Below are 27,684 nucleotides of genomic sequence, written 5' to 3' on the forward strand. Positions count from 1 at the left end.
TCTTTGCTACTAATTTCAAAGGGGCTACTTTACCAGGTGTCCATAATAATGGTACTCGTTGGTTAGTGTCTGTCTTGGAAGGAATGCGCCTTTCAGGGTGAAGTCAAACTGTTGGAAGGTTGCAGGGCCTTCTGGCATAGCTCCTGAGGGCAGAATCCACATAATTGGAAAACTCGACAGTGAGTGACCAGGGCAGTGGAATCACTGCTTTGTAATAGGCTTAGCACACTGGTCAGTTGACTATTGTTTAACATTGATCAAATTTTGTTGAATATTCTGGTCCAATGGTTGATCCTAGTATTCTAGATAAAAGCCAGAGAAAAGAGCCATTCATATTAATAGAAACAGCACCAAACACTGTTAGCAGTTATTATTCATATTCACACACAAATAAATTTTAATGCTTCACAATAATGGTATTAAAATGCTATAAGATAAAATGTACTTTTATTGTTCTGACACTTGACCACTGTTTAACAATAATTGACAGGTCAAATGCCGTTTCTGCAGCTGTGAATAGCATTGCATTTTGTTTACCTGGTATTATGGGGAAACTGATGCTGCTTTAGGCAGTGCACAATGCCAGAAAGCTCTGGGTACAAATACAGAACAGGCATTTGAACCATCGAGAGAAGTCTTTCTGAAGCACCGAGAGAATGATTGCTGTGTGTTGAGGTACTGTTGCATAGAACTATTGAGTCAGAGATAGCAGAAGTAAGCCACATCATTGCATAACTGTATCATACGCACAAATGTAGTAGAGCAGAAAGAGACTTCCCTGGGCGGGACAGATACTTCTGCCTGGGTCAATGTGTGAATAGACAGATTAAAAACATTTCGGGGTAAGGTAAGGAAATGGCAAATGGTTTACATCTGTAAGTAGTTAATGTTCCTGTTAGCTTTTTTCATGTCAGTTAAGGTCTATTTGTGTTTGTGTGTTGCATGGAATAGTGAGTGAAGAACTTTCAGTTAGCTCTAATTTTATATTGGCTAGTGGGAGCTGCTTATCAGCAGTTTCCAGACATGCAGAGCTTGAGGCTAGTATTGCTAATATAGTGGTACACTATTGGCAAGAATTCACTGGGCTTCCCCCCACCCCATGTTCCTAACCTCACCTTCCCCCCATTTATAATAGTCTAGCAGCTTTAATGATATTGCAGTGCAGATAAATTAAGACCCCAAACCATTAATTCCTTCAGCGTTTTCCACTTACCACCCCTTATTTGTGGTTTCCCCATAGTTTTATGTAATAATACAGTATAGCCAGTTATAGAGACATTGTGTAATTTTTAAAAACTAAATCCAGATGTATCACAATATCTAATATATAGCTTCATCCACTGTTGGGGTGCTTTTTTTGGTTGTTGATGTATAAAATTTCTTATTGGGGAAAATCTGATCACCTGGTTGCTGTCAGTTCTGGTTTCCCCAAAGCATTTTGTAATTGAGTTAAGTCTAGAGTGAGAGACTAGGGTGATGTCTGCTGTTTCCAGAAACTCTTATGTACTATTATAAAGAATAAAAATAACTTCCTGGCCTTACATTGCAGCTCCTAGCATATGTATTATGACACAATAGCGCTCAGCTCAAAAAGCTTTGTAGAGTGTCCTGCCACAGTCAGCTTCAAAGACAATCAGACATTCAGCTGTTCTACACTATATGCTCTAATATGGAACCAAATAACATGTTAATTAGTAAAAACCATAGTGAGTTGGATCCCCCCCCCCCCACACACAACAACAACAAGCACCATGGAATTTAGCTCAGTTGGGTCAAACATCCAATGAGTCTTCCTGTTTGAAAAAGTTGTCTTTCTAAGAATGGCTTCAGGTAGGAATGTCCCCAGTATTTCATCAGCTGCTGTTAGGTTTGCACTAATGGTTACCAATACCTGGTTAAAATAGTTTTGAAGTAAATGTGTTGCATTTCGGAGTGGGACCATCAAGGCAAGAAGCAAACCTGTGGGGGAGTGGCATTAGTGGGAGAAGATGGCAGCAAAATGTTACTCAGAGTAATCTTTCTTCAACTCCCACTCTGCTTGAGTTCAAATCTTAAGGGGGAATGGGGTGGGTGGGTGTGTGTGCGCGCACACACACACACACATGGATGCATGCTTCTTTCATTTCCTAGCTCTAAAAAAATATCCACAACAGGCACTAGAGAAAGTGTGACCCAGGGCTATTTCTAGGCATGACCGTCTAGCTAGAGTAGCTGCTTGACATAGCCAGCAGGTGATCTGTTTGTCGCTAACCTCCATGACTTACATGGGGAACAGAGTAGTACCCTTCTTTTTCAACTACTAAGCATCTTCTGTTCCCCCTTCTCCTGGCTTCTGATACAATAGAGCAGAAATAACCAGAAGTGCATGCAGTTAATCCATACAAAGCAACGCTAAATTGATGTAGTTGTTCTGAAGTTCAGTACAGAGATTGCAGTTCCAAAATATTTCGAACTTAAGTTTAAAAAAATGAACTGCTCTTTAATAAGTAACTATGTTGGATGGTAAAAAGAACAAACCAGCTGCTGATTCTTCTTGACAGATATGTCTTATATTTTCACAGGCTTTTCGGGAAGACCTGGAATCACTAATTCAAGAGCAAATGAAGAAAGGCAATAACCCAACTGGATTGCTTGCCTTACAGCAGATTGCTGACTACATTATGGCAAGCTCTTTTGCAGGATTTTCTTCATCTCCTCTAAGTAAGTAAAAGGGTGTGCAATTCGTAATAATTCTTTCTAATAGCTAAAATGACCTTTATAGAGAATGCCTATCCTTGCTCCTGGATTACCTTATGGAAAACCTGATCTTGATAAACTGCTGATAGATTCACTTTTGCTTCTACTGATTTCTGTTTGTGATCGCATATACATGTATATATGAGATATCAAAAAGATCCAGTGTTCTGCTGCATACAAGCAATACCACTCCCTATAACCCAGGTAGCCAATGTACTGCCCTCCAGACGCTATTGAACTACCACTTCTATCAGCTTCAGCCACAATGGCAGTGGTCAAGCATGATGGGAGTTGTAGTCTAGCAGCATCTAGAGGACCACATTGCCTATCCCTGCTTTAACCTGTAGTTTAGATTTGGCAAATATAATGCTTTCTTTTTAAAAAGAACTGCTAAATTAATAGCTATTTATTTTATTTTATTGTTAATTGAGGTAGCAGAAAAATAAAAAAGTGACATTTTGTTGGGAAATTCAGCTTCAGGTGGTGTTTCAAGTACCTGCCTGTGTCACCAACTCTGCCTTCTCTTTTGAAAGTCAGAAAATGAACATTTCTCAGGTGCAAAGTTCAGTCGTTTAAATATTAAAGGTTGTTGAGAAGGTAATGAAAATAACCACGTTAGCAGTTTCCAGTTCATTCTAAAATGTGACTATATGGTTGCTTTGAAGAGAATGTTCTAATGGTTTTTTTATAATATAATTTAGGCTCTGGATTGGTTACACCTATCAATGACCTTCCTGGGATAGATACCACTACATATGTAAAGGGCGAAAAACTTACTCGTTGTAAATTAGCCAGTTTGTATAGACTGACAGATCTGTTTGGATGGGCACACCTGGCCAATTCATATATCACAGTAAGTACCCTGAAGTCAGCATTTCTATTACTTCTTTGCTATAGGAAGATATATCTGAGCTTTTCAGCCCTATAAATTGCATATTACCCCAGGATTAAACATATGGTTTTGTTAGCATCATAGTAATCTTTTCCTCTCAATTTCCAGGTAAGAGTAAGCAAAGAACATGATCATATTCTTATCATTCCAAGAGGCCTATCGTTTTCTGAAGCTTCTGCCTCCAATTTGGTATGTACTTAACATAGGGAATAATGTTATACACTTAATTATGTTGAGAGTTTTGTTCTGTTTCATTTGCTGTTGACCCAAAAGGATATTTCAGAACCTTTAGGGCATACAGGCATCCCCCCACTTAGGCGTGTTCTACTCACACATATATACATGGAGCCAGGAAATGATAGATAGATAGATAGATGATAGATAGATAGAAAGCAGACCTTCCCCAGAGCCCTGGCTCATAAGCAGACCTTCCCCAGAGCCCAAAGGGGAAGTCAGTGAGGGTGGAGGAAGCCCCTAAGAGACCTGAGGTCCAGCAGGGCTTTATTTTGGCTGCTTAGCCTCTCCGCCCAACAGCTGATGTGGGGGTAGCGCAGCAGTAGCAGCCCCTTTACTGTTCATCCTCCATCCAGCCCCAAAGATTCAACTGGATTGGACAGAGAGGTAGAGAGCAGGGAGAATAGGCATTTAGTGTCTCTTTAAAGGGGGTTTCACATGTTACATGATTTCACTTAAGCGCTCAGGGGCCTGGAACATGGCCCCTGCATGTGGGTCAATGCCTGTATGTGCCTAATGTTTTTCTTTGAGCAAACAACCGAAACAAAGGTTACATTTTTTCCCTCAGTTGCTAAAACGCAGCTACTTAATTGTAAGTGTCAATCTTCAGGTTTCTATTTAGGTTTCTATTCCCTTTCACCTGCAGCTATCTGCTGAAAAAGCACTTGCATTTTTAACCACTCCTTTGCCGAAATTTATCTGCTGCTTCTTAGCATATGATCCTCCTCCTTGTTCTCTGTTGTCTCTCCCACTCACGTTTATGCCTGATCCTGTGCCTCTTAAGTACCTTAAATGAAACTTGGCTGTTTGTATCCAGGTGCGTATAGTGGGAGAACATGGATGGAGTGACCCAGAAAGCCTACCTGTACCTAAAGAAATACTTCCTTAAGCAAAATAACTCCTATTTGAGACAGTCTCCTTTAGAAAAAAGGGTAGCACACCCATCCCTGCCCCACAATTTGAGCTTGGAGTTGGCACACTGAACAATTTCATCCGTTTTATTGGGAAATTGTATTTTTCCTCGCTTAAGCCACTGTTAGGAAATTCAACATGCATCACATTGAGAATGACATAATCAGAAATGTGATGGGAATCTTAATTGCTTCCCTCATTGCAGCTGTTTGCTTCCCTTCCTACTTATTTGGTGGCTGCAACAGCAGAGAAGTCTCTTGGAGGCTACATTCCCTATCTGGCATTTTATATGCTGTGATGGCAGCAAACCAAGTGTGAAAGTTGGTACCTAAGTCCATTGTTTTGATGTCAAATGTCCAGAGGAGTGTCCTGGAAGGAAAGAGCCTGAGACTGTGTTTGCAGCATGCAAGGTGACAGGGAAGCACAGGTGCTTGACACTTAAGGCTTGGTAGTAATCTCGGCTATAAGAACTACTTTAATAGGCACAGTATTTGCTTCATAATATAGAGTATTAAGAGCTTGCCAAATCCATATTTGCAAGCAAGGTAATTTACTAACTACAACAGCATCACTATTCTCCTTCTGAGGGTTTGTACTTTTTTCTTTAATGTTTGTTAGACAACTGAGAGCTGAGGTACAATAGAGCCGACTGAAATGGCTTTAAAAATACCGTATCACACTCATTTAAATTTTGTAGTAATTCTAACACTATACTCCATGTTTCTCCTGAAAGCTGAGGAACTATAAAAGCCAACCTATGTTCCTTGGTTACTCTCAGTCAGGACTGAGAGTAAATGTAATTAGTGGTGTTTCTCTGACTTGGCTTTTCAGGTAAAAGTAAACATACTGGGAGACGTGGTTGACCAGGGAAGCACCAATCTAAGCATTGACAGTTCAGGATTCAGCCCTCATGCAGCCATCTACTCCATGCGCCCTGATGTTCGATGTGTGATCCACATACACACTCCAGCAACAGCAGCTGTAAGTCTGTTCTCTCCTAAAAGTGGCATAAAGATGTTCCAATAGTACACCATTACAGGATTGACTGAAGCTCAGGACTGTTTTGTGTTGAGAATCCTTGAAGCTCCAGCAAGTCTATTAATAAGTTGTTGCTCCTCAAGGTATGGATCAAGCACTCTTCTGACATCTTCTCAGATGCTTACAAATTTAAACAGGCACAAAAACAGCCTGTTGTTGCCATTTGATTAATTCATCTTGAGAATAACACAAGTTGTATAGAAGTGCTATACTTTGTGCTCTTTTATTTCTCAAATTATTGAGTCTGCTTTTCGTATCAAAGTAGCTTTATTCCTATTAACTATAATGTATACAATACATCAAAATGTATACAATATGCATACAATACTACGCTAGCTGCGGTTTTCAGACAGCCTTCAAAGGCAGCCCCAGTAGTCCAGATAGAAGGTGATTAGAGCATTGACAACTGAGAGCAAGTTATCTTAGTCCAGGAATGGTCATAACTAGTATCCAGTGTTTTCTTTTCACTGCCAAAGAGGTTCCTTTCTGCAGAATAGAGATGGAGGCTATTTTTTGGATTCATTCTCTTCTATGCCACCTTCTATTCTGTTCTGAAGTATCCTTTGACCCTCAAGAACAGGTTTTGGGATGAGAATGATCGGTCCTATGGGCTGAGTATGAATATGCAACATTCACACACACACACACACACACACTTCATTGGCAGAAACATCTGTTGGATGAAAGAGCTTTGCATGAGCAGAGGGACACCACTAGATACAACTCTTGGTCTTTTTTTAGAACTCCCCATTTACTTGAACTATTTAATTCTGAAACCATCTGCCTTGTCCACATTTGCTTCAAAATCCATATGCTAGCAATCCATCCATAAAACCCCCACAATCTATTGATAGTCTGTTATCAACTAGGTAGGAATCCTTGTTCTCCTGATTTTCAAATAGTTGCAAACTAAAGTTATTGAACAGGTGCTTTCAGTGTCACTTGAAAAATTAAAGAGTTTTCACGTTCGTTCCATGTTACAAGCATTATTTCTTTGAAACAGGTTTCTTCCATGAAGTGTGGTATACTTCCTATCTCTCAGGAGGCTCTCATTCTAGGAGATATTGCATACTACAATTATCAAGGATCTCTGGATGAACCAGAAGAAAGACTTCAACTCCAGAAAGTTCTTGGACCAAGCTGTAAGGTATTCCACTCTAGTTAATGTTTTTGTTCAAGGTTTCTAGTCTGGCTCAGTTTCTGTCACTCACAAGTGTCTCCATTCCTTAGGTGCTGGTCTTGAGGAACCATGGAGTAGTAGCGCTCGGAGAGACATTAGAGGAAGCTTTCCACTACATCTATAATGTGCAAATAGCTTGTGAAACACAGGTGAGAGAGACAGAGAGATGTGAAGCACTTTAAATGCTACATAAATGCTGGCTTCTTAAAAATACTGTCTGTGTGTGATTTAATAGGACGCTTGCTACTAACAACTACTTACTGGAAATCCAGGAGAGAAAATGAAATCTATGTTTAACATATACTAGGAACACCAACAGTGGGCTGTACACAGAAGTTGCACAGCCCTTGTCCTAGTATCTAGTAGTGGGTAATGCACTTTGCAAGATAGCTATCATGTTTGTACATGTTAACATATTGAAAAGAAGAATATTAGCATGTATTTTCTTTCCAGAAAATTCAAGAAGGCTACATATTCACCCTTCAAATAGTACTTGGAAAAATTTGTAATTACTGAGTCCTTTATGTCACAGGTACATGCACTGGCTGCAGGCGGCGTAGACAATCTTCTTATCCTAGACTTGCAGAAGTATAAACCTTTCACACACAATCTGGTAGCATCTGGAGGAGGAGGAGTTAATATGGCCTCTCAGTTCAAGTGGAAAGTTGGCGAACAGGAGTTTGAAGCACTGATGCGAATGCTGGACAACCTGGTGCGTTCATCTGTCTAATCTACAAGTTCTCAGTACTTTGAACAAGTTGCTCCCCATAAGATTGTTCCATAAGAAATTCTGCTGTCACTTTTTTCCTGTAAATAAGAGACCTGAAAAAGAAATATCAATATGAAGTAGGTTTATAAGCCAACATTCAAGTTCAATTTCTCTCCAGGCTCATGACAAACTCCTCCCAGACAAACCACAAGAGGTAAGCAGAGTGCAAACCTTGGCTACAGCTTCTGGTTTCTCTGGAGTGACACAGACCAGGAGCTTGGGTTCAGATGTAACACTAAGCTAAACCATGGTTGAGCTCTGAATAGCCCAGAGGCAGCAGGACTGAGGAGGAGCTAAGTGGGCAATGAGTTTTCCAGAGAGTATCCACACACTTGTGTGTCCATGCTTAACCATAGTTTTGTTTAGCATTATATGTGAACTAGAACACACTTGATTGGCTAAGGTAGTGAAGCAGTGGTTTGGTCCATAATAGAAAATCTCTGATCTCCTACCCACTTTTTATTTATTGGTCTCTGCTATCTCTGTATAAGGATTTACTCACTTTCTGTGGGGCCTATGATGTGGAGCTACTGTGCTGTCATACCATACTTGTTCTGCAGTCTTTTAAAATAATTGTTTGGCATTTAGTGTTAGGATACCAAGGTGTTGAAACTGTTAACATATATTGTCACAGTTTGAGTTGGGATGGGGTGGGTGAGGTTGAAATTTCCACCTGAAAATTAATTATGTTTTAGGATTAATTTCATGCCAAAGTTTTTATTGTCCAGGCACAATGTATAAAAAATTTTCCCCTCTTGCACAGGGTTACAGAACAGGCTATGCTTATCGACAGCCTCTTGTGAGGGAGAAGCCTAGGCACAAGAGTGATGTTGAGATCCCAGCCACCGTGACTGCCTTTTCCTTTGATGACGATTCAGTTCCAATTTCCCCTCTCAAATTCCTAGCACAAAAGCAGCAGCGGGAGAAGACAAGATGGTTGAATTCTCCAAATACATATTTGAAAGTAGATGTTCCTGAAGAATCCCGGAATGGAGAAACAAGTCCCCGGACTAAAACCACAGTAAGCAGCTCCCTAGTGATGGGGGCAGAATATACCAAAAGGGGTGGGGTGGGAATAGGCCCATACAGTGACCTGTATGACAGAAGTTACGGTTCTATGGTGGATTCCATGAATGAGCTACCACTTTGAAAGAGCCAGCCTACTTTGAGAAACAAGGAAGTGCAGATGGCATATTTTGACAGCAGTTCTGTCAGTAAACAGACGGGCAAATGTCTCCATCTTCAAAAAGAGGAACCCTTACAGTTCTATGATTCTGTGTTGTGGTAAAAAGAATAGTATTCTCGTGCACTGTCCCAAATATGGTACTTTATTATCTTCAATTCCCTGCCAAGTTCAAGGTGCTGGTTTTGATGCATAAAGCCCTATATAGCTGGAGACCAGGATACATGAAAGATGGTCTTAACCCTGTGCTCTGCAGGTGAAGGCCTCCTGCAGAAACCGTTATCACTGGATCGCCATCCTGCACAATGCAGGAATTAGGCCTTTAGTGTGACAGCACCTACACCTTTTGGAATTCCCTCCCTGTGAATATTGGACAGAAGCCGTCTCTGCTGTGTTTTTAGCCCCTGCTTGAAGACTTGCCTTCTTCAGCAAGCCTTCCCCAGTCTGCATCCATATTGGATTTTTAAAAAAGTTGTTTTCATTGTTTCCAACCCTGGGGTCCTTGGGAGGAAAGACAGGATATAAATTTAATAAAATGATTAAATAAAATGAATAATTTCCAGAGCGCATGTATGAAAAACAAGTATTATGCAAGCCATCCGACCACAACATAAATTCAACTTTAAAAGATCAGCTCCACCCAGTGGTGGCTTAACAAATGCAACAATGCCTTGTAGTTTCTATCAGCAATTTTCATTATGAGAAGTACTGCTTGAAAGGAACGATAAAAATACCTAGTTAGGAGGGATAGTTATCCAGGTAATTAAGAAATACAGTGGATGTTCAGTCCTTCATTATAGTATTTTTGGCAGTGGAAGTACTGTAGCAAGTATCCTTGCTACGTCAGTATTCAAATGTCGGTCCTTTTCAGGTACTTAATTAAAAATACCTAAATGCTATTTAAGCTAAAGGACCATTACACATATTGGTATCTTTATGAAATGATATACTGAAAAGCTAAGTGGCATGGCAATGTATTATTATTAGGTCACTTGGATAATTTAATATAAACCCCATTGTCCTGAAATGTCCCCTAGCCTTTACCAACTACTAAATTGCAATATCCTCGCTTCCAATACCATTCTTCTTTATTTCTCTTTTTCTTTCCAAGTGGATAAAAGCTGAAGATTCGTCTAAGCTTAGTGGAGGAACTCCAATCAAAATTGAAGATCCAAACCAGTTTGTTCCAATGAATACAAATCCAAGTGATGTACTGGAAAAGAGGAATAAGGTAAGGCAAGGCAGGTTTCTTGAAGACATAAGCTTATTTGCTTCTTGAAAATAATCAGTACCTAACTTACTCTGCTTGTTTGAGAAGCATTAAAAACTGTTCAGTAACATCTAAAATATAATACAATATTAAAGGTAAAGGGACCTCTGACTATTAGGTCCAGTCGTGACCGACTCTGGGGTTGCGGCGCTCATCTCGCTTTATTGGCCAAGACAGCCGGTGTACAGCTTCCGGGTCATGTGGCCAGCATGACTAAGCCACTTCTGGCGAACCAGAGCAGCGCACGGAAACGCCGTTTACCTTCCCGCCGGAGCGGTGCCTATTTATCTACTTGCACTTTGAGGTGCTTTCGAACTGCTAGGTTGGCAGGAGCAGGGACGGAGCAATGAGAGCTCACCCCATTGTGGGGATTTGAACCGCCAACCTTCTGATCGGCAAGTCCTAGGCTCTGTGGTTTAACCAACAGCGCCATCCGCGTCCCACAATATTACTGGTAGCCTAAAGGTAGCTTTAAGTGCAACAGGAACTTGCTAAAAATGTCCTTAGTTTGGTTCTGAAAAATTGCTTTTAAATACCCATCAAAAACCATATTTTGATCAGAAGAAAAATGTTTAAGGTGGGATTTTCTTCTGTGCTATTTTTAACATTACACTATTTTGGAGATTCCTTGTTTTTTAGTTTTTAGAAAGAGCTAGCTGTTTCCACAAGAAATAGCCTGCTGTGGTAGCCAGAAACCTAACGCTCTTCTGCCTGCTTGTTTCCCAGTGAGCCAATGTATTTAACAATGGCAATGAGGAATAATGACAAGAGGCTCTTTGTAAATGCAGACTGCTGGCTGCTTTCACTCCCCAATTCATTTTTCTATTTTCAAACTCATTTAAGCTCCACCCTGGGAAATTATTGTCCTGCCAGATACAAAATGTTTCGTGCAGAAGTTCTGGGAATTTCTTACTTCACATCTGCTTGTAATCAAAAGAGTTTGCCACTATCCTGAGCAAGTCAACTTAGTTCAGAAGAGATCACTCTTTCTTGGAAAAGATCAGTATGGCAGTGTCACTCAGACATTGGCTTAGAAGAGAATTATCTGTTCTAGGCATGCAACTTTCTCTGGCAAACTTGAGGTAGAGGAGTGTCAAAGTGGGAAGCTATGTTTCAGTTAACTTTCATTGTGTCCCTAGCTGTGCACTATGGAGCTGTATTGTCATTGCAGCTTGGTGCAACAGGAGATAAAGAATAATTACAGAGGTTCTATCTTGATTTACACGTACTCTACTGACAACATAACCAGCAGCATTGCAGTTCACAGCAGTGCTGGGGCTTGATGTTGAAGCTGGGTCATAATAGATATTCTGGAACAAAAGAAGAGCAGGCTGATAATTTGCCAACTAAGAGAAAATTCAACGCTGTAAATGTATATGGCTTGCCTGAGAACTCCCTGCTTTTTAATCAAACTTGCTACTCTTGATTCCTAAATCTAACTATGTGGAACGGAAGACTAAAACACCAGGTTAATAACGGCATACAATTTGGATATAGATAATATTTCATGCATGTCGAAGCAAAAATGTAAATACACTTGACATTGTCATTTTCTAAAATGGCTTTGTAACCATTTTAGAGCAGATTGACTAGAATGAAAACAAATAACAGTAAAGTAATGGATTAACTATAGTATCTGTTTTCTGTGACCCATATGAAGTTTGAGATTCCTGATACTTCAGTGTGTTTGTGAAAAGGCTTTTCAAAACCCTTCTGTTTTCCCCCCTTCCAGATTCGGGAGCAAAATCGGTATGACTTAAAAACTGCAGGTCCACAGTCTCAGTTGCTTGCTGGAATTGTAGTGGATAAAAAGCCCAGTGCTGTAAGTGTTATCCATTGTCTGAGTTAAGCATATAACATCTAAAGCAGGCTTCCTCAACCTCGGCCCTCCACATTTTTTGAGACTACAATTCCCATCATCCCTGACCACTGGTCCTGCTAGCTAGGGATTATGGGAGTTGTAGGCCAAAAAACATCTGGAGGGCCGAGGTTGAGGAAGCCTGATCTAAAGCATGTTCAGCATTTAGTCACACCACATTTTATATGATTATCTCCTTGCTTTTGTAATACTCTTCATACAAAGTAGAAGCAGGTTTTAAAACCATGAGTCCTGTTTAAAATATTTGTAAAGAGTTTTTAGAGAAGCAATAATTTATGTTATGTGATTTTTCACTGAAGATAGGATTGTTCCCCTGTTTTCATCTTAACCATAATACATGTATTATGAGATCAGGTGGACGACTGCTATGGTATTTGTCGGATTCTTTAAAAAAACAACACTGGCCAAGCTTTCTACAAGTCTTTAAAGTTTGTTTTGACTAAAACCTGGTATTGATTAAAGACCCTTTCTGTAAGTTCACTAACCTAGTAATTGAAGCAATTACCATATTTTTCTGTCTATAAGACGCCCCCATGTTTAAGACGCCCCTTAATTTTGGGGTCTCCATTTTAAGAAAATGGGGGGAGATGTATAAGACACCCCAAAATTTTTGACATTATTTTTTAGGGAAAAAGCCTAGTCTTATACACAGAAAAATACAGCAGCTCAGTTGGTAGAGTGTGAGACTCTTGATGTCAGGGCCATGGGTTTGAGCCCCATGTTGGGCAAAATATTCCTGCATTGCAGGGAGTTGGACTGGACAACCCTCATGGTCCCTTCCAACTCTACAGTTCTATGTTCTGCTGATGGTTTTTGAAAATGCTGCACTGCTTTCAGATTCTTACTTTGAAGGATCGTATCACCAGCAATAGGCTCATTTGTAATTGTTTAATGTGCTTGTTTTTTGTATTGCCTTTCTCCCCTTTAATTTATTTTATTTTTTCTTCCAGCCGTTTGAAGAAGACGAGCATGCCCCACCAGCCCCTCCCAACCCATTCAGTCATCTCACTGAAAAGGAACTGGAAGAGTACAAGCGGACAATCGAACGCAAGCAACAAGGAGTAGATGGTGAGTGTTCTGATAAACTGGTGGTGGAAAATATTCAGGTAAAGATTTAGTGAAGTTTAAATTCACCAAAAATGATTTTAAATTTTTAAACTAAGAGCCATTACATTAAATAATATCAATGGCAGCTTCAAGAACTCCACTTTTTAAAGGCCTGAATCTCTTCTGGCAAGAATTTATCTCTCACAACTTCCTTCTCTGTAGTGCTATGCTGTGTTATGACCAGTAAAATATTGAACCTACTTAGATCAATGGATATTAAAACATGAAATGAATCAATGTGATTTGTAGTTCTAAGGGAATCTAATCTTGACTTGATCAGGGGTCACTCCATTCCATGGAGCCAATCCATGCGTGCTCAGTAGTATTGAAAGCCATAGAGAGATCAAGAAGCAGGAGCAAGAATGCATTCCCCTTGTCTTACTGTCTGTAAAGGCATCCATCAGGGTGGCCAAAGACAACTCAGTCCCATGGCCAAGCCTGAACCCGGATTGGAATGGATGTAAATAATCTGTCCTCCAAGAATGCTTGCAGTTTCCCAGCCACTGCACTCTCAACCACCTTCCCCAAGGAGGAGAGTATTTACAGCTGGCCAATAGTTGTTCCAATCCAAGGGGGCCAGGGCAGTTTCTTTAGACTGGCTGGTCATCTTTTTTTACCCTTCACCACCAAACCCTTTGAACATGCTATTTTACTAGGGTTGCCATATTTCAAAAAGTAAAAACCAGGACACCCCAAAAGTTGTTGAGCTTTTCTCAGAATTGCCTAAGATCCTCCGGAAAGTGCCACCTTTCAGAAATCCTCCCTGGATGTCAATTCCACCTTTGAAATCCTGGTAATGTCCAGAAAAATCCAGACGTATGGCAGCCCTAATTTTACTCTCACTACTACTTCTTGTAGTCTTGGGTAAATTTTTAAACTGGACACTTGTTAAATTTCATAATCCTATAAAAGGGCTTATATGGAAAGGAAGGATGGCATCTGTTACATAGTTGTATTGCTTTCTCATGTTGCTGTTATAAGTGCATGTCGGCATCTGAAAACAAAGGATTGTGTCCTTGCCTTAGAAATTAGTATCCGGTCAATAGTGCAATCAGCAGGGTAAAAGGTAAGTATCTTTAAATCATAATTTCTCAAGAAAAAACAGTCTGACAGTAGTATTTTCTCTTGTCTTCAGTCTTGATATTATTGCTAGCAAACTTCTAACTTGCCCATTTCTTATTTTTGAAAGCATAAAGATTCAAAGGTAAAAATATTGCATTACAACCAATTTTTCCACCCATCTTCATTCAAAGCATCTGATAAGGAACTTTAATTGCTAATTTGCTGTTGTCTAACACTAGCATTTTCAGCACTAACGTTGCATAGTTTGTTCTGTCTATTTTGTATAGTAACCAACGTATGTTTGCATGGAATACTTCTAAATAATTGGGACCATCCAGAGTGTGTTATAATATACTAAGTTTGGGTTACTAATAGGATGAAATTAGTATAATTATATGTGTTAACATTACTATAATCAGGTCAGTACTAGTGAAGTTGCTTGTGTTTTGTATGCACTAACGTACACTGATCTCCTTGCATTTATTTCATTTTGGCATGGCTTTTACTAACTCAAGCTCTTGTCCTACAGATGCTGATCAGGAATTATTCTCAGATGACGGGTCATCTGTTTCACAAATTAATTCTCAAACTCAGTCCCCACAAAATGTCCCTGAAAAAGTAGAAGGTATACAATGTAATGTCCTATGCAGTATCGTGAGCCTGTTAGACCCTTCCTTGCCAATTACTTTTAATTACTTAGATCAGGAAAGGAAAATATAGTCATCTTGCCAATATGTGAAGACTATGATTTATTTTCTTGAGCTACATCTTTTAAGAATCCTTCTGGATTTATCAGAAGTTTAAATCCAACATCTTCTCTCTAAATAGCGTAGGTTTACCTATAATCTCATTCATTCTTCAGAACAGGTCACTTAGAGACAGTTTCAACGTCATGTTGATCTCCTGTTCCTGCAACAATTTGTGTTCGTATCATTTGGAGAAAGCACTCCCATTTCTTTCCCAGGATTATATATGTGCATTGGCTCATAATACAAGGCTAACATAACAGTCTATGATGTTGCTCTGGTGGAATTGCTACTGCATCACATTCTATTCAGATATACTGTCTGTAAGTGTCCAGTTGTGGCTAGGACGTAGCTGAAAACCTTGATTCCACACATCCTACAATTAATATAGCTAATGAGTTACATGCTGGCTTGTTGGTTCAAATAAAACGTGGGGCAAGAGGAAAACACCGCTTTGTAGATTATTTTGCCTGGGAAAGTGGGATATAAATACCTAAACAAAAATAAGATACTGGTAGAGGAAGGAGGGGAGCTTTGCTAGTTATTCTCTCCGTGTCCCAATATGCTGCTTGCATTTTAGACCTGTGCAGAATTGCTGCATAACCGTCAGTATAACAAAGAGTAAAATGCCACCGTTTGCTTTCTCTCTTTTTTACAGAAAATGATGATTACCAACAGGATGCTAACCTCGTCTCTCTGGAGATGCCGGCTGTTGTAATGAATGGCAAAGAAGATTCACATGATGTGGACGAGGATCTTGCACACAGAGTCAGCCAGTTAACCACTAGTACTGTAGAGAATGTGGAGATCACCATTAAGGCCTCTGAAAAAATTGAGGAGACCCTTTCCCCCGAGGGCTCTCCTTCAAAATCACCATCAAAGAAGAAGAAGAAGTTCCGTACTCCATCTTTCCTCAAAAAGAATAAAAAGAAGGAGAAGGTGGAAGCCTGAGTGCAGTTCATTCCGAGGCTACATTGCACATTTCAAACCCATGTTTTAGTTCACGTTTTAGTCACGTTAGGTAGGGTTGTGCAGAAAAATGGGCCTTAACCTAAAAGCAGAACTGGAAAATAAAATTAAATAGAAACAATGTTATGTTAATGAAGCAAAGAATTCATCTCTTAATTAGTTGGTGTAAGAATTACTATGAGGGTTTGAAATACTTAATAGGTCCACCACAAACTAACACTGGCAGGTGTTCCAATAGAGCACTATTGTAATTTCAAATACCCTTATGGTTACACACGGAGAGTTTTCTCAATTAGTAGACCTTCAGCACAGTGTCACTAAGGTAGCTGTTGAGTTATCAGATAATGTTGGTTTTTTTAATCTACTGCCTCACTCTGTAATTGGATGATACTTCTTAGTATTGTGATTTTGACCATAGCAGTTGTTTTACCCCTGCCTCACAGGGTGCTGTTCACCTCACCTTTTCAACCATAGGTCATTTATGATACACTGGCACATAATATTAAGAGGGGGAAACTGTAAAAGGAATTGCATTTGGAATTTTACAGACTCTGTAAAAATTGCATTCATTGATAATAACTTTTGCCAAATACTTCATTTTAGTAAAATATAATTTTTGAAAACTTTTTTTATTCTATCAGTTGGGGGGGCAGGGAGAAAGCCCTTATTTTTCAATAAAGGGGATTTTATACGCTTAACATTGATAACTTAGTTTAACTATGGCAAAACAGAAAAAGAATTTTATACGTTGAAATTTTTGTATACCACTCAGTATAAAGTATTATAGGCATGTAAACCAAGCATTTAACAATAGAATGTATTTAAGGATGCTTGGTGTAGAGTATACTTAAATATAATTCAGGAATCCAGAACCTCTGATTATTGGGTGTTGAAAGCGTATAAACTTAACTGGATTCAGGTTTAAATCTTACTGTATTTTTTTCCTCATGGTATTGCTGTTGAATGAAGAAAAATAAACCTGTTAACATATGGCCTATCCAGGAGATCAGTTCCAAGTACATCCCTTAGCCATTCTACGTTACTTCTGCAGCATGTCCAACGAAATTCTCAGGGCAAAGTCTTGAGGACTTACTTGTTGGTCAAGATAAAGCCACAAGGGGTTTCTTTCCCTCTTTGCCTTGAGACACTCAGTTGCAAGTCCTCTGTGAGCTCCCTCTTTGCAGATATAGAGTGCTGGTACCATGCTGACAGAATGTCAAGGCCATTGGGTGAAGAGTGTAAAACTCATGCAGCTACATTCCGGCAGCACTCCAGTGGCAAAGATTGCTTGTTCGAGTGAACATTGCCACCCAGGTGCAGGAAAATGCAAAATGCCCATGGCAAAAGTGCTTCCACAAGGGATGGAGTCTAGATTTCATGCAACAGCTTAGAAGCAACTGCATCTACGTTGCACTATCAACTGATCCTCTGGAAAAGCCCACAACCAAATGAAGGAGACAAAACCGAAAAAGGGAAAGTGAAATGGGAAGAATAAGGGGTTGGAGGTAAAGAGAATAGTAGCTTGTGGATTATTTTTCATAAAATATATGGTATGGATTTGGGGGTATTTTTTATTAAATTAATGGAACAGCCGTTTCATATAAAATGTATAGGCTTTCATATGGAGTGCCACACGTTCTCCCCTTGCTATCATTGATTTTAATGGGATAATTTTAATCTGAGTTTTGCCTTCTCAAGGAATCTTAGATCCAATTAGTCAAGCGCTATAGGCGCTGATCCTGCCACTTGCTCCTTTTTGCTGGTAGCTTTATTTTGCTTTGGAACTTAAGAAAGAAAATTTCAAACCTGTAAATACACGCTAAACATGAAAATTTGCCTAGGGCCTTTAAACTAGCCTTTGTTCATCAGTAGCCACAAGAGCAAATACACCTCAAATATCAATGTGACTCCCAGATTGCCAGTTGAAATATATACCGTATATAGATTGTTAAAATATGGCTGGGTTGTGGTTTGGCATGAAAAAAAATTGACTATAGCATGTTGCAGGGCTGGTTAGCTTTGACTGTGTAAGTGTGAAAATGCAGCGCTGGAGTGACTCTGGAAACGATATTCTAGATATCTCAAAATACTGGAATCAGTGTGTTCTTTTAAAAAAAATAGTGGAAATCTATAAGTTGCTTAACTTTGTTTATGTTCTACATTTTTGTGTTGTATTACAACATATGTAGAAACAGTAACCTGTGAACTATGCTTTTCATAACTTTTAAAAAATATATCTAAATGAATGCAATGTGCATAAATATTTTTTAAAAAATGCAACCGTGAACTATTTGCACCTTTTTTTTGCTAATGCCTCTATTTACTTGCTTTGGCATAAAGAATGAGCCAGCCAACTCTGTGTCCTGTGGAAAAAAATATATAAATGTTGTTGGAAATTGCTCATAGATGTAATGCTAATTAATGTTAAATCACAAATAAACAGTATTTTAAATAGATGGATTTTGGAAACTAACTTATTCACAGCATTCCTCAACCTGTATAACCTGTAGGCTTAAAGCAATCATATGTAGCAGAAGACAGGAGCTGTATAGTTTAAGAATAATAACTTCTATTTGAAAATAGAAAATGAACTCCAAAATTACCATATGGCAAACACAAATATGTGATTTTTTTTCTCTACTGAGTTTTATCCTCAGAAGGTCTACAACTCTGTAATCACATAATATACACGCTTGTTAGGCTAGAGTATTATAAATGCATATCCCTAGTCGGGTTTGTAGACTTCTACTTGTCCATAGAGAAACTTTAAAAAATTAGGTAGTGTCTGAAACAAGGAGACTGTGTTGCAATATGACTTCTACATTTGTAGCAACTGATCCACAATTGCTTCTGCCTGTTTGTGTATACACTCCCAACAGACATTAACCATTCAGAGCAGAGTATACTGTCAATGTCGTAATTAGTACTGTGATATAGTCCTGTGTATGCAATGCAAGGCTATACTTCTTGTTGTTTGGTCATGTCCGACTCTTCGTGACCCCATGGACCAGAGCACACCAGGCACTCCTGTCTTCCACTGCCTCCCGCAGCTTGGTCAAACTCATGCTGGTAGCTTCGAGAGCACTGTCCAACCATCTCGTCCTCTGTCGTCCCCTTCTCCTTGTGCCCTCCATCTTTCCCAACATCAGGGTCTTTTCCAGGGAGTCGTCTCTTCTCATGAGGTGGCCAAAGTATTGGAGCCTCAGCTTCACGATCTGTCCTTCCAGTGAGTACTCAGGGCTGATTTCCTTCAGAATGGATAGGTTTGATCTTCTTGCAGTCCATGGGACTCTAGTATAGCAAGGCTATACTACCAATGTCCGTTAGGTGGCACCTGCTCCCTTTCGCATTTTTTTGTGTATGTGGAATTAATCCCTTGAAAGACAATTAGCAAGCTGCTTTCAAAGAAAGTATTTTGGTGGAGGCTCTGTGGGCATTATTCCAGCTGCACTTCAAACAGATGAAAGGGAACAGCTGGCTTTTTTGGACATCTATGTTTATCAGCTCAGTTGGAAACCCAGAAATGGAATGTTTATCTCAGAGGATTTCCCCCACTTCCCACACACATGTACACATTTTCCTTAAAATCTTTTAAGAATATTATGCTTGCTTTTGCAAACTGTATTGGGTACCAGAATATATCTTTTTTTAGAATGTTGTACTCTTGAGTAGATTATGGAGCTATCACATTTAACAAGCAGATTTACTCTCCATTTTAGGACCTCTTCAATACAAAGTTCTTGGGTGGAGACACTAACTGAAGTTTTTAATGTAGAATCTGCATAAAATACATTTCCCTGAAAGTCCATGTAGTACACACATGCTGGGCATCCCTTTGCAGTGGACACTTGCAAGCACATATACATTGGGTGAACATGCCTGTATATACATGCTCACAGCCAATGATGTGATGTTACGTGATTATAAACTGCTTTGAAATCAAATTCACATGGGGCAGCATGTAAATCTTAGAGCTAACTATGCAAATCACACATTTTAGATTTACATGCAGGTTCCACATCAAACAGTTAGGCAAAGCATTTTAGGTCAGGGTGTTTAAAACAAACGGGAGCAGAATGGAGCTGAATGAGTGAGTGCTACAGACCATCTTTTAAGAGGCAGCATCACCTAGATCCAAACATTCCTATACATTGCCATATCATGAAATAAAGAACTGCAGGATTATTTATATTATAATGTATGTAGAAGGATCCGTCATACTGGAAGGGACAGTTTAAAACAAAAGACTGCCCGGAGCCCCATGACATTCCTTTTTTGTTTTATTTAGATACCCCATTTATTGTATACATCACCTCATAATATTAAGGTCGGTCTCTTTAAAAAATCAACAGTCCTCTTTCTGAAGACACCTGTAAAGAGGTACCTCGGGTTACATACACTTCAGGTTACAGACTCCGCTAACCCAGAAACAGTACCTTGAGTTAAGAACTTTGCTTCAGGATGAGAACAGAAATTGTGCTCCAGCAGCATGGCAGCAGCGGGAGGCCCCATTAGCTAAAGTAGTGTTTTAAGTTAAGAAAAGTTTCAGGTTAAAACAGACCTCCGGAACGAATTAAGTACGTAACCTGAGGTACCACTGTAGTATGATGCAAGTTTGGATCCATTCATGGAAACAAATGGATAGTGTTTGGTATCCTTAAGTCTCTTCCCATCCCACCCCCCAAAACAGGCATAGGCAAACTCGGCCCTCCTGATGTTTTGGGACTACGACTCTCATCATCCCTAGCTAACAGGACCAGTGGTCAGGGATGATGGGAACTGTAGTCTCAAAACATCTAGAGGGTCGAGTTTGCCTATGCCTGCCCCAAAACTTACTGTGGTCTGAAGTTTTATGGGCCAGTATTCACCTAAGTGGGACTGCACCATTCTATGCTCAACTTTCAGTTCTTCCCAAATATGCATTTGAGATGGGTGTTGTGCGTCTTGCAGAGATCAGCTGCATTGAATGACCAGAACCGGTTGCTCAACACTGCCTCCTTGCAACTTTCTCAGAAAAACTCAAGATGGCTCTTCTGCGATGACACCATTTGCCTCAGCTTCGAACAAGTTTTCTTATTTTTCTGCTTTGATGACCTATAAGGAAGAGTTGTGTGCAACTCAAAGGCTTACATTAACACTTCATATGCTCTGTAGAGCCGACATAACTACTAATGGCTCTACCCACAAGGTTCACACCTGGTTCACACATAATGCTAGTCTATGGCTTATTAAACCATGGCTTAGTGTTAAGCGTGAACCCTGCCCAGTGACTTAACTAGGATTTCTGTACTGAAAACACGATCTCTGAAGCCTTTGTTTTTGCCTTTTTAATGGCTTGGTGTTATGTGTGAACCCATCACCCTTCCTTAAGCACAAGATAATTTGTGCCTGGTTAAATAAATCATGGCTTAGAGTTGTATGTCAACCAGGCCAACGTGTGTGTAAACATCAGATGAATGTAAAAACCTAGCAATTGTAAACAATGCACAGCTTCCGTCTGTGAGCCTCTCACTCCACCTCCACTCCCAGCTTGTTCTCTGGAGGCACAGAATTTGATGGATCTGAATGTTCTGAAATTGCAGCCATGAAAGAATTGACTAGTCAGTGTTGAATTGGTTCCCCCTGCCTTTTTTGGACTAGATTCAGACTAAGTCATACTATTGCCCTGCAGATGTTGTTGGTTTCCCAACTACCCCCAGTGGCCAGGGCTGGTTGTAGTCCCAAGAACCTGAAAAATCATCTCACCTCTTGCATACCCAGTCGATAACTTTGTAGGTGAGGGCCTCCTGCAAATAACAACTTATCAGGCGGTCCATTCTGCACAGTATAGGAATCGGGCACCTCTCCTTAAATGTTAGACAGGCACCATCTCCGCTGTATTTTTGTCACCTGCATTAGTATTAGAATTGTTTTAAGGTGGATTTTAAAGATGTGTTTATTGTTGTATTGCTTGTTGTGTGCCCCCCTGCTCTCCTTTTAAGAGGAGGGATGGGATATACATTTTATTATTTTTGTTATTGATATTATTATTATTATTATTATTATTATTATTAATAAATAGCTAGAGGGACACAGGTTAGTCACCCCTGCTTTAGTCCCATTCAAATCAAGTGGATAAGGTCCTGATGATAAACAGTGGCTAACTCAGGCTGTGTACACATTACCAACTTCAAATTCAACTACACTGTTCTTTTTCTTGACACTAATCCAAGCTGATGGGGGGGCGGGGACGCATCAAAATGCAGTATTTCGTAAGAAATGACACAATAGATACAGATTGTGGCTAACGTGAGAACACTCTTCCTACCCAGCTGTGGGCATGCACCGGATGCAGAACAAACAGAAGTAGACATAGTCATAGTTTTTGGATCCAACCTCTTGTCATTCTTGTCATCACGCCCTACTCATCATTATTTGCATCTCTGTGTGGTTTCTTGGCAAAGTTACCAAGAGTTTGCCAACTCCCAAGTTTATCTGCTCCCACACTCTTTTTTGGGACACAAGTGGCGCTGTGGGTTAAACCACAGAGCCTAGGGCTTGCCGATCAGAAGGTCGGCAGTTCAAATCCCTGTGACCTCCCGTTGCTCGGTCCCTGCTCCTGCCAACCTAGCAGTTCGAAAGCATGTCAAAGTGCAAGTAGATAAATAAGTGGGAAGGTAAACGGCATTTCTGTGCGCTGCTCTGGTTTGCCAGAAGCGGCTTAGTCATGCTGGCCACATGACCCGGAAGCTGTACGCTGGCTCCCTCGGCCAATAAAGCGAGATGAGCGCCGCAACCCCAGAGTCATCCACGACTGGACCTAATGGTCAGGGGTCCCTTTACCTTTAGCTTTACACTCTTTATTCCCCCCCCCCCAGCTTCTGTCTGGTGAAAAATAAGTTGATATGTTAACCAAGCAGGACACGGTAGTACCCAAGCATGCTCCCTCTGTGTGGGAGAGATAAGATTGGATGCAGCCGGGTGCCACTTGTTGTAGGAGAAAATGTTAAAGAAAATAGGCGACCTGTTGAAATGTATAGAACACCTATCTTACAGATGTTGATGTATCTATTGGTCTAGTTTTTAAAATTAAAAAGCTTCTTCAGAATTGTGGAATCCTCAGCAGGGAGTGAAGAGGAAAAATTGTGTATGTAGCCTTAATGGTTTTTCCCTCCCCCCCACCCCCCTGAAAACATGGGTGAATTGTGCAGTGAAGATTTTTGTCTCTGCTCCTGCCCTGTGAACTGTCCCAGGAAGGCTTTTTGCCAAGTTTCATTGGGCCTCAGGCAGCAGCTTCTTGAAGTTGGAATGTCCCCCCCCCCCTTTTTGTGCACAAAAAATACCTAGAAGCTTTGTGGGTGATACCTGAAGCCAAATAGCACTCATTACCCTGATGGTTATTTATTAGCATTTATATTAAGGCTGGTGGCTGTGAACCACACATTAATAAACACCCTTTGCTACTGAATAAAAGTGAGACTTTCGGTCCTTTGGCTCTGCTGGAAAGCAGCTCAATGTGGAGAGAGCAAGCGCCAATCTCATGAATCTGGTTTTGAAATAAAGTTTAAAATACAAAAAAGGAAGCCCGTCCTGCAATAATATTGGCTAATAAAATAATACAACCATAATGCTAATTAAAAGAAAAGGGGAGATACTTTTGAATATTTGCTGTCCTCATGGGCAGCAAATAAACATTGGTGTGGTTTTAGGGTGGTTGAAGGAGCAGACTGACCTTCATGGAGAACCTGAGCAGGAGAGACAAGGATTTACCATTGCATTCCACGCCCAGTCAGCTTGTACCAGCCATGACTGAGACTATACATTTCCCTTTACTCTGCATCCTATACAATCCCACTGCTGCTTTCTGAATTGATGTATGCCATTGGCCATGATCCATATCTCTCCTGTATCTATCCAGCCATTTCTTATGAAAGAAGAAGAGCCTGCTGGATCAGACCAGTGGCCCATCTAGTCAGTTTTCTAATGGTGGCCAACCAGATGCCTGTGGCTTAGACTCCTTGGATCTACCGGTAGCCCCACCCTGAATGACCCCATTGAGAGCTTCCCTCTTGTTGCCTCTGCTGGCATTCTCTGCCTGCTGGCCATCAGAGAAGCAACAATGCACCTTTCTACTACCTGCCCCTCTGCACTCAGCCATCAACAGGGTTAGTGGGTAGGATTGTACTCAAAAATAGCCTGAAGAGAAGCTCAAGGGAGTGAAAGTCGTTTTGCTGCTGTTAGATGTGTGTCAAATACACCGCGAGGACAGAAGTTGACGTGGGGTAGGGAAGCCACCTGCTTTGCAGAAAGCCAGAAGGATCACCCACTCTTTTCTTCCCACCCTTGTTCACAGCATTGCAGCAGTGAGTATAAAATCAGCTTCCCAAACAGCCTTCTGTTGGGCCAGACTAATCATGATTTCCGCTGTGTGAAAATTAAGTTTGTGAGTGAGAGTCGATGAACAAGACAAAGGCTCCTTAGATCAGGGATGGGGTACCTGTGGCCATCATCCCTGACCACTGACCATGCTGCCTGGGGCTGATGGGAGTTAAAGACTGGAGGGCCACAGCTTCAGATACCAGGTGCCTAACTGTGAAGGAAGACAATAGAATGATCATCTTGTCAGTATCCCATTCAAGAAGGAGAATTTACATTGATCCGAGCTGTTTTCAGTTGCACCCTGGCCAGTGAATATTTTGGGGGGGAAATGAATGTTGGAGTCAGACAAAAGGAAGCTCTGTCCACTCAATGGTCAAAAGGGGTTTTTTTGGTACATATTTAGAACTTCTGGATCAAAGGTTCTCTTCATTTTCTTCTATCACTGAGACCTGGTGTCCTGTTTTGGTCTTTGTTTTTCAGAGATTCACAGTTAAGGGAAAGGAAAGCTTGACTTGCATTGAGTCGAATAAGACATATTTCAGAAGAAGCAGTTCAGAAGAACCATCATGCACCTAAGTCAGGGTTGAGTGAATGCTGGATTGTAGTCCAAAGTCAAAGTTCAGAGAGTCCTAGTCAAGAAGGACAAGAACTTGAAATCAAAAAGCATGCAGTCAGATTTGAGCAGGTGATCAACTTCCATGAGCATTGCAAGAGGGGAAAGTCAGGGCTGAAGTTAGAGCAGGGGCCAGCAAACTTACCGCGCCTCAGGCCGGTGTCTCCAGCGCCGATCGCACGGAGTGCGGGGGAGCGTGTGCCCATACACATGTGCACACGGTATTTCCAGCGCACTTCCGGGTCGGAGGAGCACCAGAAATAGCTTGTGCGCATGTGCACAGGGCCTCCTCCAACCTGGATGTGCACCGGAAATAACACATGCGCATGCACACAAGCTATTTCTGGTGCTCCTCCGACCCGGAAGTGGGCAGCCGTGCAGCCCAGCGCTGGTAAGAGCAGGGGGTGGCAGGGGTTGCTGCGGGCCGGATAAACGAGTCCCTCAGGCCTTATCCGGCCCGCGGGCCTTAGTTTGGGGACCCCTGAGTTAGAGCAAGTCAGCCCACTGAGCAGTCTGTGCAAGTCAAGAAACATGAACCCAGACATGAGCCAGCACAAGAAGAAGGTCCCAAAGTTGAAAAGAAATGAATGCCTAGCTACCTCAGCTCCAGGAAAGATGGCTGTTGTGCTCAGGTGGCTGCTTGTTTGATATAGATGCCTCTTAACAGTCTGTGAGCACATCATGCACTTGGTAAAGCTAGGTAGGTTGGCATCTGGTCAGTGTATGCCATATTAGGTTCTGTTATGGAAGAAAGCTGAGAAATAAATGAAATTAGCACCCAGGGCTGGTAACTAATACAGCAGGAGATGGGAGACAGAACTCCGAGTGTGATCCTTTCTGCTTGTGTTGAGTGACTGAAGGCTTTGATGCCATGCAGTTCCTCACTCAGGATAACTTATTTATTGGCTCTCCCTTGATGTAACACTAACAAAGGGACCTTTGAAAGCATTGCACCAAAAAGGCAGAAATGGTGGGCGCAGTTCCTCCTAACTTTTAGAGTCATTTTTAACACCAAAAGTTGAGGGAAGGTTTAAAGATTCACAACTCTTTGTGGATTTCTGCTACAGGGTGTCCTGAACCCCTGGCCTACCTGGTAGCAAGTCATTATGCCAAGTTCAAAGTCCAAGGGTCAATCCACGAAAAGGTCAGGAAATGCAGTCCAAGATCAATCAGAGTAGCTAATTACAGGTAGGCAGCTGTGTTGGTCTGCCATAGTCGAAGCAAAATAAAATAAATAAATTCCTTCCAGTAGCACCTTAGAGATCAACTACTGTATTTTTCGCTCTATAAGACGCACCAGACCATAAGACGCACCTAGTTTTTGGAGGAGGAAAACAAGAAAAAAATATTCTGAGAAAAAAATATTCTGCACAGTGAAAGCAGCGATCCCTCTTGCTGTTCTGGCTTCTGGGATAGCTGCTCAGCTTGCATTCGCTCCATAAGACGCACACACATTTCCCCTTACTTTTTAGGAGGGAAAAAATGAGTCTTATAGAGCAAAAAATACGGTAAGTTAGTTATTGGTATGAGCTTTCGTGTGCATGCACACTTCTGTTTCAGTGCTATTGGAAGGAATTTTTTGTTTTGTTTTGTTCTGGCAAAGTAGCTAAATCTGAATTCTAGCAGTCAAGATATCCAAAGTACTGTCCCATAGAGGTCCAGGCGGAACCAAGCCAAGGTCCATCAACATGGGCAGTTGAGCAGACGCAGCACCTCAGCTCTGCTTCCCTTGTGTACTTGCAGCTGATTGCAGCATCTGAGCTTGATGAGGCAGGTGACTCTCACCTGTTCCAAGCCTTCTCCAGCTGAGGAATCACAGCCCTCTTTCCAGGGAGCTGGGCTGTGGGCTTTTGCCTGCCTCAGCCTCCAAGAGCACCCCTCCCGCTGCTCCCTATGCCTCAGAACCCACTGTGTTTGTGGCTCTGGTGATGAGTCCTGCTGCTCTGGATCCAGTGCATTGACATCCATCTTCTAGGCATCCTCTGTCACTCTGTGAGTACTACCTTCCCCATCCCCAGCTTGCCCTGGTGTGTCCCAGTCCCGGCTACACCCCTCGCCAGGATCCTCTTCCTCCTCCCCGTCGTACTGCCAGTTCAGGACCCATAGATAATAGCTACCACTACAAAGAAATGCAGAGTCTTCTACCCATGGAAGCTTGCAATTTGCTCAGTGGGGAGGAGGATTATCTTCTTAGAATAATTCCAGGTGTGTGGAGAGACGATGCGCTAGATAGAACAGAAGTGCTGGACCAGAGTAGGCTATACAATCTGAGCGGCCAGCTTCTTAGACTAGGGCTTGCATGCTACATACAGTGCCAGATTTAGAGGCTCCTCCTTGCCCCTGACCACAGAAGGCTAAGCCAGCTGGGGCCCCCACAAGGGAATGGCTGCTTTTTTGTTTGAGTTTATAACTTTAGTTTAACAAGTTGCCTGCCCCAGGCCTCAGGCAAGCTCTGCATGGGCCTGCCTCTAGGTAGTACAGTGGTACCTCAGGTTAAGTACTTAATTTATTCTGAATGTCTGTTCTTAACCTGAAACTGTTCTTAACCTGAAGCACCACTTTAGCTAATGGGGCCTCCTGCTGCTGCCGCGCCACTGGAGCCTGATTTCTGTTCTTATCCTGAAGCAAAGTTCTTAACCAGAGGTACTATTTCTGGGTTAGCGGAGTCTGTAACCTGAAGCGTATGTAACCTGAAGCATATGTAACTCGAGGTACCACTGTAGTAGCAAGCCAAGC

General features: G+C 41.2%; 1 protein-coding gene across 35 annotated transcripts in view; it reads left to right on the forward strand.

The window, feature by feature from the left end:
- ADD3 (adducin 3) overlaps positions 1-18,433 on the forward strand; it is a 93,894-nt gene extending 75,461 nt beyond the window's left edge. For 16 of the 35 annotated variants that reach the window (XM_083441651.1, XM_083441653.1, XM_083441648.1 and 13 more), the window contains 12 exons: positions 2,562-2,700; positions 3,438-3,589; positions 3,737-3,817; positions 5,606-5,755; positions 6,816-6,959; positions 7,043-7,141; positions 7,525-7,704; positions 8,525-8,782; positions 10,056-10,175; positions 11,947-12,036; positions 13,044-13,161; positions 15,667-18,433. In XM_083441651.1, the coding sequence (XP_083297777.1) occupies positions 2,562-2,700; positions 3,438-3,589; positions 3,737-3,817; positions 5,606-5,755; positions 6,816-6,959; positions 7,043-7,141; positions 7,525-7,704; positions 8,525-8,782; positions 10,056-10,175; positions 11,947-12,036; positions 13,044-13,161; positions 15,667-15,959 (1,824 nt within the window). In that variant the 3' untranslated portion in view covers positions 15,960-18,433. Of the gene's footprint in view, positions 1-2,561; positions 2,701-3,437; positions 3,590-3,736; positions 3,818-5,605; positions 5,756-6,815; positions 6,960-7,042; positions 7,142-7,524; positions 7,705-8,524; positions 8,783-10,055; positions 10,176-11,946; positions 12,043-13,043; positions 13,162-14,791; positions 14,888-15,666 lie in introns of all 35 variants that reach the window. The other 19 variants (XM_083441666.1, XM_083441646.1, XM_083441664.1 and 16 more) reach the window with 3 other exon arrangements.
- Positions 18,434-27,684: the final 9,251 nt, after the last annotated feature.

The sequence above is a fragment of the Podarcis tiliguerta genome, assembly GCF_965153285.1.
Source record: "Podarcis tiliguerta genome assembly, chromosome: 5".
NCBI lineage: Eukaryota > Metazoa > Chordata > Lepidosauria > Squamata > Lacertidae > Podarcis > Podarcis tiliguerta.